The 13175-nt window shown below is 41.5% G+C and overlaps 1 protein-coding gene across 1 annotated transcript in view; it reads left to right on the top strand.

The window, feature by feature from the left end:
* Positions 1–13175, top strand: part of SYNE2 (spectrin repeat containing nuclear envelope protein 2) — a 332142-nt gene that overhangs the window by 68188 nt on the left and 250779 nt on the right. Inside the window, 4 exon segments of the mRNA XM_032875225.1 lie at positions 11215–11276; positions 12463–12558; positions 12652–12729; positions 12818–12910. Coding sequence (XP_032731116.1) covers positions 11215–11276; positions 12463–12558; positions 12652–12729; positions 12818–12910 — 329 coding nt within the window.

The raw sequence follows: 13175 nt of genomic DNA, 5'->3' as shown, positions 1-13175 counted from the left end.
CTGATTACAGGGAGACAGCAAGTGCATAGACTATTATGGGATGATATGGGTGTGCTCCGGGAGAGAGAAGACATGGTACTCTGGAAGTACAGAGTAGGGGCACCCACCAGTCTTGAGGGTCAGGGACGGCTTCCTAGGGCAAGTGGTTTCTAAGTTTTAGACCTAAAGTATGTTAGCACATGAACAGGGTGGAGATGAGGCAAGTACCCCAGACAGTGGTAGCAGCATAGTAAAGACAAAAGGTGGGCTGAACATGGCACCATTCAAGGAAATGGATGCTCAGTGAGACCAAGGATTGCATTTTGAAGGAGAAAGTAAACAGGAAGTTGTAAAAGGTCATGGGAATATATAGGGGTTTGAGTTATTTCCGGAGACCAAGAAGAAGTGATTGAAGGATTGTGAGTGGAGACACATTCAGAACTGGTTTTAGAAATCACAGGACTGCATTGTGGGGTGTGGTCTTATGGGAGGGAATGTGGAGATAGAATGACCAGTGGAAGAAGTCTGTTAGGGAGGGTCAGCTGAGAGATAATGGTGTCCTGATCTAGGAGGTGCCCACCAGGATGGAGAGAGCCAGGTATCAAGAGATACCTTGGGCTTTACAAATTCTTTAAATTCTTAAATTTTATCTTAATTTATCTTAATTTTAGTTTTATTTGGGTAATCATTAGGTCTTTTTGATTGACTGGGTATGGGAGAGGGAGGTGAGGGAAGTATAAAAGATGATTCAGGTTTATTCTTGGGCAGAAGAGTGGATCATGGAAGCATTCGCTGAAAAAAAAAAAAAAATCCTGGGCTCCTGGGTGGCTCAGTGGGTTAAGCCTCTGCCTTTGGCTCAGGTCATGGTCTCAGGGTCGAGCCCCACATCGGGCTCTCTGCTCAGCAGAGAGCCTGCTTCCCTCCCTCTCTCTGCCTGCCTCTCTGCCTACTTGTGATCTCTCTCTCTGTCAAATAAATAAATAAAATCTTAAAAAAAAAAAAAAATCCCAAAGAACACCTTTGGTGAGTGAGGGAGTTGGTTAGAGATGACGACTCCCTTCTGGCAACGTTGATTTGAAGTGTCTGTGGAATAACTAAGTGGGGATACCCATGAAACTCAAGAGAAGCAGACACCTGAGCTGACAATAAAGATTTGAAAGTCATTAGTATGTAAATAGTAATTCGTTCCTACGGAGTAGATGAAAATATCTAGAAAAAGAGAACTTTATAGAGATAGAAGAGGCAAAACAAGCTATAACAGAGTCTGAGAAGGGGTATCACTAGATGTAGGAAGAAAACCAGGCGCGTGTGATAATCATGGAAACCAATGAAGGAGAATGTTTCAAGAAGGAGAGGGTGGTAAGCAGTATCAGAAATTTCAAGATACCTAGTATGTTCTGAGAAATACCCACGGGGTTGAGCAATGAGAATATTATAGGTAGCCTCACTGAGAATCAGACGGAGTAGTTGGGGTTGAAGCTAGTTTTCTCTTGGTGAGTTGAAAAGTAAGTCGTAGGTAAGGATGTGAAGATAGCAGGTGTACACAATACTTTGAAGAAGTTTGGGTTTAATGTAGGGGAGAGAGATAGGGTACTAAGCTGGAGGGGCCATGGAGATGATATTTCAGCTGAGTTTAATTATGAAAAAACCCATGGATTTTGGTATCAGTCAGATCTGGATATGAATGTTCTACCAGATGTGAGATCTACAGCACAGTATATAGGACATAGGGCACTTTCAATAAGTGTTTATTGAATGAGTGATTAAAAATCCTTCATCTTCTGGGAGCTACCATTTTCTCATTTCTCACAAAATGCCTGCCTGACCACGTCATTGGAAGTGTTTAATGAAATGATGTCATTGTTCCTAACTCTGAATTCCTCCTTACTCCTGGACACAAATTGGTTCAGCAAGCCTTCTGAGCCCCTTCAAGTGTGTCTTAGGATACCTATATATTATCACAGATTTGTATTGAGTTACATTATATTATAATATATTATTTCATCTCTATTTTTGCTAAGCCTTTCCTGTTCCCTTGTGTTGTCTCAGGAATAAATCACTTGTGTAAATCAGTCCAGTTACAGAGGTGTTTCTCAGAGTGAGCTGTGTGATTTCCTTGAATCGGAGACTCTGGGAGTTGGGACCTAGAACTCTGAGCTCAATCACTGACCCTCAGTAATTCGCTGGCATTCAAATTGTGAGAACCCTAGATTTGTGATCATAGCACAGATCACTTCAGTGTGGTCTGGTTCTTTTGTTCTCAGAAGTCAGGGCTCAGGCTCACACATCATGATTTTCAAAAGAAAAGCACTCAGTTTTGTATAGTAGATGAAAGGTAGTAAAGAGTAAGAAATACATGTTGAAAGAAATGGAATTGTTTCTTTGGTTTATTCATTCCACAAATATCTGTTGAGCAACTCAGATGAGTCAGAAGAGGGTGAGAAAGAGAAGAGCAAATAGCACCCCAAATTCTAGGCATTTTATCTGTATTCTGGGCTCATTTGCATGTGCTAGAAATACAGGGTTTGCTTATGCAGAAAGAGCCAGGAACTATGTTCCAGGGAGGCTGGAAACAAAAGCCTCAGTGTGAAATCTCAGGTGTTTCACGGGGTGTGGTTCGCTCGTGTGGCAACACGAAGAGGCTGGATTCCACGAAGAGGCTGGATTCCACGTGCTAAGGCCCAAAGTAGAAACCATTTGTTGTATGTCGTATATTTCCCCAATAAATTCAGTATTTAAAATCTCTGCATTGGGGAAAAATAGCCACAAAACCCCACTCCCTTCTCCCCCAGCCATTTAACTATTCATTCAACAAACATTTTCTGAATTCCTATCACATGTGGTAGTGCTTCAGGCAAAAGCAGGAGCAAAAACAGACCTAGGCTCTCATGGAGCCAGTAGGGTAATGAGAAGGCACATCTTAATCAAGTAGGCTCCCAGATATCTCATTTTTTTTTTTTTTTTGGAAAAGGGGAAGGAGGTTAGATCTATTGGCTGAAGCAGAGAATGGATTGAAGGGAGCAGAGCAGACCTGGTTGGCTGTGGGAGGAGTGGGGAGGAGCAAGCCCTGTCTGATGGCGGTTGGGGAGGGAGGGCTAGGGGAGCCTAGTGGTGCCTAGTGGTGTAGGAAGGAAGTGTACCTGGGAGCAAATTTGGCCCGATTTGTGGTAGGTAGGTAGATTTTATTTATTTATTTGACAGAGAGAGAGATCACAAGTAGGCAGAGCAGCAGGCAGAGAGAGAGGGGGGGAAGCCGACTCCCTGCTGAGCAGAGAGCCCAATGTGGGACTCAATCCCAGGACCCTGAGACCGTGACCTGAGCCGAAAGCAGAGGCTTTAACCCACTGAGCCACCCAGGTGCCCCTGAAATAAATAAATCTTTAAAAAAAGTGTTGAGATTGAGATACAGTTGCATGCTGTGCTTATGAGTTTTGTTAGCCAGGTGTTAACTTCTAAACTCAGCTCTTTTCATTTATCAGCGGAATCTCAGTCTTGGTATGATTTATTTTTCTTGCTGGCTTTTTTGTTTGCTCATGGTTGGTTGCAAGAAAATGTGTAGTAAATTGTCCCCCTGCTTTTTCTGTTATTTAATAGCTTCCCCTTTTGTAGTTCAGTAACACACCTTTTCCTGTTTATTCTTCAAATATTTTAGGCTTTTCTTATTTTGATTGTGCATGCCTATATGGTTTTATTCCCTTTGTTTCTTCATTTATTTCTGTTTGTTGTTATCTCCATGAGAAACAATTAAAGAGGTGGCCTTATTATTTTAAGTTCCCTTTCTGTTCGCTAACAGCTTGATTAAGATTCTTTGAGATGGCTGTTGGGGCAAATGGCTAAAAGGTGTCCCATTATTTTTCAGATTTAGTTATCCTTACCATTTCTGTCCCAGCGGGACAGTGAGTTGGCATTGTTGTTTTAAGGAATGACAACAGGGTCTCATTATAGCACCTGCCCTTTTGTTCAAGGCATTTTATTCATCAAAGAAAGAAATTGTCCAGGGGTTATAAAAGCAATGACCAGGACAAAATATAGGCCTAGTAACTGTTGTCAGTAAATTATTCTTATCCTCAGTAAGATGGTTTGATCTTAATACTCTTAATACTTAATAAGTCTTTCAGTCGGCAAATATTTGAGTACTTTTTTTTTTTAAGATTTTATTTATATGGCACAGAGAGAGATCACAAGTAGGCAGAGAGGCAGATAGAGAGAGAGGGGGAAGCAGGCTCCCCACTGAGCAGAGAGCCCAATGCAGGCCTCCATCCCAGGACCCTGAGATCATGACCTGAGCCGAAGGCAGAGGCTTAGCCCACTGAGCCACCCAGGCACCCCACTGAGTACTTAAAAAAAAAAAAAAAGATTTTATTTTATTTATTTGACAGAGAGAGAGAGACAGCGAGAGAGGGAACCACAAGCAAGGGGAGTGGGAGCGAGAGAAGCAGACTTCCTACTGAACAGGAAGCCTTATGCGTGCTCAAACCCAAGACCCTGGGACCATGACCTGAGCCCAAGGCAGACACTTAACAACTGAGCCACCCAGGTGCCCCTTACTGAGTCCTTCTTATCTACAAGGCACTGTGCTAAGGGGAAGCAAAACCACAAAAGCATCAATGTTTAACTTTAAAGTTCATACATTGAGTAGGAGCGGAACCACATGTCCTTATGTGGTTGTAGTGTATGAGCAGCAAGTAGTAATTATCATAAGGTAGAAGTAGGCTGTTGGGCCATACACAGAGCTATCCTTTAATAATAAAAATACAGATAGAAGGGCACCTGGCTGGCTCAGTCGGTAGACCATGTGACTCTATATCTCAGGGTTATAAGTTCAAACCTTCAGTGTAGAAATTACTTAAAAATCTTAAAAAAAAAATACAGATAGAATAGGAGTAAACATACTATGTTACAGCTTGCTTTTTTTCAATTAAGAATATATCCATATCAGCACATATGTATCTATTTTGTTCTTTTTATTGGCCAGATATTTTTTTCTTACTTTCTGGTAATTTGGAAGGGTTATGATCTCCTTTTGAAATATTTCTTAGAGCTTAGCAGATGCTTTTTAACTTAAAGAAGTATACCTAAATCTCTGCTTTTTGAATTATCAACTTAAGAAATGAACCAATCTGTATATTCATTTAATTTACATATACATACATTCATTAAACAAATATTGACTGAGGCAATCCTACTTTCGAGATACTATTATAGAAGCTGGTGACCTAGTGACCAACCTAAACAAACCCTTGCCCTTTTAGAATTTATGTTCTTTGTATTTAATCTGTCTAGAAGGATGCACAGGAAACTTAATTAATGTTTTCTTCTGGGAAAGGAAAATGGGAGATTTGAGGAAATTAAGATTAACTTTTAATTTTGAGTACTGCTTGGAAAAATGTTTTATGGGTATTATATATCACTTTTTAATAACAATAAGAAAAAATGCAGTAAATTGCTGTGGAAGATTAGAACTAGAAGAGATTATATCTATTTCTCATTCTGAAGAGGGGGGCATTTGAATACAGTATGTCTTATTTTAACAGATGTTGATTGAATGCCCAACGTGTACTTTGTGCTGGGTGCTGAGTTTTTATAAGTGGGAGGTGGGGAGGATTGGCCATTCCAGAGGATACATGGCATGGCAATGAAGAAAAGAGTGAAACTTAACTGGGGAATTGTGGATTTCCAGTTTGCTGGAAAAGTAGGATATGCGTAGAGAAGTCATGGGAGATGAGTCAGGAAAATTAGACTGGAGGCAAACTATGAATGACCTAGAATGTTAGGCTAAGAATTTAGAATTTATTCACTAAGAAATGAAGGAATGATGAAAAGATTTTAATGAGGAGAATGACGGAGGAGAATGACAGATCAAAGGAGTGAATCTGGAGCCAAGTGCAGTAAATCTGTTAGCAATAAACCAATAATAGAAAGAGAAGAAGAAATCCCTGGATAGAAGGAGATTGCAAACCTTCCTCAGGGAACTCATGCAGGAGAGGACATTCTTGGATAAGCCACATTGTAATAACGCATTGCTCGGTGTTTAAGTGGAAACGTGTACTAGGGATTCTGAGGTGTAACTGCTTTTGAATTTCTTACTCCCGGGGAGGACTGCTGGAGTCATCATTTCAATTAATTAACTAATTAATTAATTATTTGGGGGGGGAGAACATTTTAAATTAACTCTCATGTGAAGCTCCCTAGCCTTGTAGTTTTCCTGGGAACCTTATAGTGAATTTAAAATCCATACTTCTTAACTGAGCTTAACTCAATTTGTTTTCATTTAAGGTGCCTTCCAGCTAAGGAAGGGTATGTGTTGCCAGCTCACAAAAGGCAGATTGAATAAGAACAAACTCGGGGATTAAATGTATTTTTATGGTAATGACATCTAGAGAAAAACTTTGCCTACTTTGTCTTGCTTCTCAAATTCAGTCAGATATTTTCCAAGAATGATAGACACGGATATCAGCAGGGGCCTGAATAAAATTCACTACATTTTTCTACGTTATTCATATTTCTTATTTGCCTTAAAAATCAGGATGGAGAATTTCTCATTCTCAATTCCTTGGCATTTTACAGAGAAATCCATCATTCGACTAGATTTTACTATTCTTTTTAATTCTTTCACTTTTTTTTTCTCCCTAACAGCTGCTGATTCTATTCTCTACATGCCATTTTGAGAAGTGTTTTACTATTTTATTAGAAACTTGCCCCAGAAATTACAACATAAAATCTGGCAGTTGGGAAAAAAAAAATCTCACCCACTCAAATTAAGTTGCTTTATAAAGCAGTTGGTTCTCAATTATTTTTTTTCCCAGTGGGTCAGCCTTTGAAAGGAACAAATGGTTACTTATCCTGCCATAGGGTGAGCTGTTTGGCTCTGGCTCCTGTTGAATTAATAGTGCTTTTCAGGGATAAGACAGTATGAAAATGTGAGAAAAGTGTGTCAAGGGACAAATAAAATGGCATGTACTAAACCATTTAATTCAGCTGTTGCAAAGGTGTTTTAATTGTACTCGGGACGTCTTTGTTTGCCATTCAGCAAAGGGTCCTTGTTGCGTTTGAAGGGTTCTGATTTCCAGGATGACGAGTTGTTCTCTAAATGTGCACAATGAGTTTGTTAAAAGCCATGAAGTTTCTTTTCTAAATCCTTTTCTGAAGGTTTCACTTGGGCTTTGTTTTCTTTGCTAAACTGGAGAGTACCGGTGGGGACTTGTTTTGACGGCTTCTCTTTTTGTTTTCCCCTTGGTTTCCATTAGATTTTATCAAATTAGGACAGGAATAACGTAGGGCTTTCTTTGGAAAAGTTTTGATCGTTTTCAGTTTATGTCCCTGTCTGGACTGGATTAAGTGCACCCAGTTTGAACAATCCACTTAGAGCCCTGGTATCCCTGCCTATTTCTCAGCCTAGGAAAGTTCATTTCTGTTTGCCCAGTACCAAGACCCTTTCTGTGTAACACTGCACGAAAATGAAATGATCATCCCTCATATTACCTGGAAATAGTTCTGATGACTGGGGTTTCCAGGTGGATGTGGAACACTAAAACTCCCCGGGCACAGGCACGCAAAGGTCTTTTAGTACTCAGTTTTGTGCCAGTGGTTCACCCTTTCCAAGATGATTTTACCCACCTTCCACAGAGGCCCCCCCCCTCCCCCCCCCGGTAAATCTCCCTAAAGGGCCCTTTTCTTCCCTGGACCTAGCAGCATTCCTGATTTTTTTTTTTTTTTTCACACTTTATCACCTAGAAAGAAATATCTCTCTTGGTCCCTTAGGGATATGAAGAGTCATCTTTGGTTTTTGTTTGTTTGTTTGTTTTGGTTTGGATTTGGATTTCTGCTTTATTGTTATAATAATAGATAGGTCCCTCCCCGCTTTTATCCGTGGCCTTGATTAATGTACATTGTGTGCTGGTAACTTGATCCTGGGATCATCAAAACTACTCTCTAGTTTTTTTCTGTTGAGAAGCAAAATTAACCTTCACTTTTTGTTTAAATGTTTCAATATATGCTTAAAAATATTGTTGAATCATCTACTGATACCAGGAGAAAAAGCAATGAAGACATACCTCGAAGATTCTAGAAGATGTCGTAACATTTTGAACTATAGGACAAAATTGTGCTTCTTTGTGATTCTTTTGTTTACATAAAACAAATAACTTTCAAAAGCTTACACTATCCAGTTGGCTTGCCAGAACTCCGTTCAGTTCAGCTAACAATTATTGAGTATCCTGTACTGTGTAAATTACTGGACTATAACTAATTTAAGCTGGTAATACAGGAAAATGAAGTCGATTTAAAAAGATAAGAAAAAAAATCCAATGAGGCCAAGTGCATCTTTAATCTCTAATTAGCCAGGATTATAAACACCCGAAAATACATTTACTGATTCTCTTTAGTTCCTCAATCTGAACTCCCATCAGATTAAAAAATTTTTAAGAACTCCAATTAGATGTCCTATCAACAATTTCAGTCTGTTAAAACCGTCGTAGCTAGAGATTAATAAAGAAGAGTGGAAGAGGTCCAAGAAAATGTATTAGAAGGTAGATCAGACAATTAAAAAAAAAAAAAGAATATAAACACATAAAGGTAGATTTGACTGGCTTGGTAGTGTGAATAAAACATAACATAATAGTGAAATTATCATTTACCAATTTTAATTTAGTTATAATTTAGTTTTATTTTTAATTTCAATCAATTTAATATTACTAATTAAGTATTATTATTATTCTTTTAACAAATGTTTCTTTAGAGTCTATTCTGGGCCAGATTCCTCTAGGCCTCAGAATAGATGACAGACAAAACAGCTTTATCTGTGTGGGGGTTATTTTCTTTCCGGGAAACAGCAAGACATGGAATGATACACACACAACATCTATAGCTTACGTAGGATGTTAAAAGGTGGTGAGTGCCGTCGGAAAAAATAGAGCACGCAAAGGGAAGCAGGAGTGGAGATATTACAACTTTCAATAGGATGGGAATTAGGCTTGTGGAGAAATCTGTGATAAGAGCACTCCTGGGAGAAAGGACAGTTAGGGCAAAGCCCTAAGATGGGAATATTTCTGGGGAGTTTGAGAAAAACAGGGAGGCCAGAGTGGCTGGAGTGGAATGAGCCAGGGGCATGAGAAAAGGGAGTGGGTGTCAGCCTCGTAGCCGTCTTAAAGAGGGAGGTGAGGAGCCCTCGAAGGATTGTGAGCAGAGGAGTTTCCTGGTCTGCGTTAACATTTTAGCAACATCACTCTGGTTGCTGCTTGAGAATAGTATGTTGAGGGCAAGGCTGGAAGGAGGGAGACCTGTTAGGGATCTAGGACAGTAATGCAGTTGGAGGTGGCGAGAAGAGGTCATATCCTGAATATATTCTGGAGGGGGATGGAAGAGGATTTCCCAAGGCACTGGCTGTGAAGTATGAGCGAAAGAGAGAAGCCAGCTTGTAATATAGGAGAAAAAGCAAGAGTGTAGGGTCCAGAAAGGTGAAGGCTAAGAATCGACCATTGGGTTCTAGTCGAAGATGGGTGGGTGCGGGGTGGGGGTGGTTCATGGTGACCTTGATGAGGGAGCAGCTGGAAAAGGATGGGAGGAAAACTATCAGTGAGAGCAAAGGACAGTGCAAAGCAGGCAGAATCCATGGCTTGGGGTTGCCGATGGACGCCAAAAATTGTTGGAGTGGGGGCACTCAAGGGAAGGAACTGAAAAGCTCGGGGCTATTGTTCAGAGATGCACAAAATCGAGACTGTGAGGAGTTGCACTTACCAGTAATGATCAGGTGTGGGGTAGGACCATGAGAGCCAGTGGTGGAAGCAGAGCAGAAGACAAGTTTATTGGAGAAGGAGAATAAAACGGAGGGACCAGGAGGTTGGGGGCTTCATTAATATGTATGTTGAAATCGCCAAGAATTAGGAGTTGTACTGGGGAGAGGACACTGGAGAAGGAACTAAAATGTTTGAGAAATCATGAGGAATGGACAAAGGCCTATAGATGACTCTAACAATGGGTCTGTCTGATGACTTGTCTGATGATGACATGGGGGCGAAGAGAGTGGAGAAAGATCTGGAAGTAGCTGCAAGGAGCAAGGCCCCCAAGGTCCAAGGGGCTTACGTAAGAGAGACAGAGCCAGCTCTCGAGTGGGCCAGTTTTCAGGAAGGTCAGAGAGGCCTGGTGGAGAGGGTTTGGACACAGGATTTTGTGGATGCTGTACCACGAGCTCATCACTGGCAGAAGGGGTTCAGGAGTTAAGGACAAGGTGGGAGGTGAGAAAAACGGAGGCATGTGTGGAGTCTTACTTAACTTAGAGTGAGAGAATGAAGGGGAGCCTGAGAGCCCGGAGAGTGCGTGTGCTTATGTGTGTGTGCGTGTGCGTGCTGGGATGAGACCTGCTGACCTCCAGGTAGATGGTGGTGACAAGGCTGTGAGCGCTGGGTGTAGGGAGGGTGGGTATCTGTCCTTACCTGGGGGCCCAGCCACTTAAGGACATGTAGGGAGATGGAAACTCAGTCCTGGTGTGCAGAGCTGACTTGCTGCTGAGGGCTGTAGGAGGCCAGTGGGGAGCGTGGTGCTGCGGTAGGGCCTGCCCCTGACCTGGCGAGGAGGGGGAGACATACCTAGAGTGTTCAGATCATCCCCTTGACTCCTGTCCTGTTAATGAGAGTAAAGACGGGCACTTCTCAAGTGAATCATTAACGGTCTCTGGAGGCCAGAGCTTATTACCTTATTCCATGAGGAAACCGCTGTCACACAGCTACTTGGTAACAGAGGCAGGATTCCAGCCCCGAGCGCTCGAACTCTAATTGGAGCTCATTTACTGTTGAGTCCAGTGGCAACATAGCCTCCAGGAGAAATCCTGCAAGTGCCAAGACTAAACTGCCCACAACTTTGTGAGCCTTTCCAAGCGTCTTCGGATGTTCTGGGGTTTGTCTTTACATCATGTGGCTTTTGCTTTTGGGTGCGGAGGTCTCTCTCGTCTCAGTTCCTCAGACCACACTGCCAAGGAGGATGTAGTGCTTTTGTCAGTAAACACTATTAAAAGCCATTGTCTCTTAGCTAGCTTGCAGTGATCAAAAATACCTCCTATCAGCATGCTGTTTCCAAAGCACTGCTTGAACAAACACCGGAGATTTACACCAAGTCCTAGAAAGCTGGAGGGGTTGTGGACTAGGCGCACATCCCCAGAGGGGTAGACCTTTGAAGCTCTGATATATTGAAAAGGTTTCCGAGGCTTCTCATTTTGTCACTGCCGTTGTCCCTTTTCAACAGCACAACAGGAGGACACTCAGAAGAAAACCTTTACCTGCTGGATCAACTCACAGTTGGCAAAGGTGAGGAAAAAAAGAGCAAATAAAGCTACAGATGTATTTAAGTTACTCTTCCTTCCCTCCCTTTGGGTTGCCAAAATGGCAAGGCTGAAAGAATGTACTGAAATCACCTTGATCTTGTTTAGATGTGTTCATTACCCGCCCCCCAGCAGAAAAAAAGAGACACTTTTGTTAAGGGTATGGGAGACAGGGCTATAAAAATGTTTAAAGCAACAATAGCTTTTTAAAATCCAGTATAATAATAATAACAAAAAAAATGATTCATACGTATGGAGTGTTATATGTTAAAAAAAAAATGGCCTAAGCTCTTTTAAATGGCGTCAACTTGCGTTACGGGACCTTACAACATCCCCATAAGTGTTATTCCTGTTTAAAAAAAACAAGGAAACGAAGGCCCAAAGAAGTTATGTGACTTGCCCAAGGTCACACCACTTGTAAGTGATAGCGCCGGGATGCAGACCCAGGCAGTCTGGGTCCAGAGACCTTGATCTTTTTCTTTGGTTTGTTTTAAAATATTTTATTTGTTTGAGAGAGAAAGAGAGAGAGAGAGAGAGAGCGAGCACAAGTGGCGGGTAGTGGCAGAGGGAGAGAGAGAAGCAGACTTCCTGCTGAGCAGAGAGCCCAATATAGGGCTCCATCCCAGGACCCTGAGATCATGACCTGAGCGGAAGGCAGAGGCTTAACCTACTGAGCTACCCAGGCACCCCCAGGTGCCTTGATCTTAATCACTGTGTCATCCTATCTCAGTGACTCCAAGTGCCTGGAATAACGTGGATACTAAATGAGTGAGCCTCTCCTCCCAGGCTACCCATCCCTGACCAATGCCTTTCTAGAAAGGGTAAATTCATAAACAGATTACTCCAGAAATGTAATCTGCTCCCCAAATGGGTCACTACCAGCTGATTTTGAAGGCATTTCATGCCGCCTCTGTGCACAGGTTTTATGCCCCCACTGAAAGCGGCGCGAGTGTTGTGTTACTGGAAATTTACCATGAGATAAATTAAGTTCGCTATTTCTCTTATTGTGCTTTGACATAGAAAGTGGTGTGTTCTCTATCACTCCGTCAATTAAAAATCACTACTGGATTTTAGCTTTTGTGAAAGCCACAAAGCCCACTTACGGGATTCTTGAAGGTATTATGTTTTCGGACCAATGTTTAAATGAGTATTTTTCTTGTGACCTTTTGTAGCACACTCCCCCCTCAGTGGTGTCAGACCTGTTTGCAGACATTAAAAAGGGGCACGTTCTCCTGGACCTGCTGGAGGTGCTCTCAGGACAACAGTTGGTAAGCTTTTAAAGTGACATTAAAAAACCTTGTGTTGATTTACACGTGTTCCCCCTCCCCATATTTCTAATATATTTCACTTGAATTCCGTAGCCTCGAGACAAAGGATCTAATACGTTCCAGTGTAGAATCAATATAGAGCACGCCCTGACATTCCTAAAAGACCGATCGGTGAGTATGAATCTGATCTGAAGATGGACTGGAGAAATTAATGCTGTGAAATGTGTTCTCCTTTTAACCTGTGTTTCTTCTTTTCCAGATCAAGCTAATAAATATTCATGTTACTGATATTATAGATGGAAACCCATCCATTATTCTTGGCCTAATTTGGACAATTATACTGCACTTTCATGTAAGTAGTTTGATGACGTGCAAGTTATTTCTGTTCTAAATACTGCAGTATGAAATAAGGGTATTGCAGTAGATTCAGTCCTGAGTTTTTTCCAGAAACAGGACACTCTGGAAATCTCGACAGCTAGACCTTGGCCATTTATGTTATTTTGCAGTTGAAAATTGAATGCTGAATTACGGTATCTTAAATTATCCATGATATCAGCACCGGTCTGAATAGAACCTGCTGTGATAAAATTTTGCTTATTTTTGTTTACTTACTGCGG

This window comes from Lontra canadensis, unplaced genomic scaffold, assembly GCF_010015895.1.
Source record: "Lontra canadensis isolate GAN:19392208 unplaced genomic scaffold, GSC_riverotter_1.0 scaffold55, whole genome shotgun sequence".
Classification (NCBI taxonomy): domain Eukaryota; kingdom Metazoa; phylum Chordata; class Mammalia; order Carnivora; family Mustelidae; genus Lontra; species Lontra canadensis.
The sequence above is the reverse complement of the archived record's forward strand: the minus strand, read 5'-3'. Positions and strand labels throughout refer to the sequence as shown.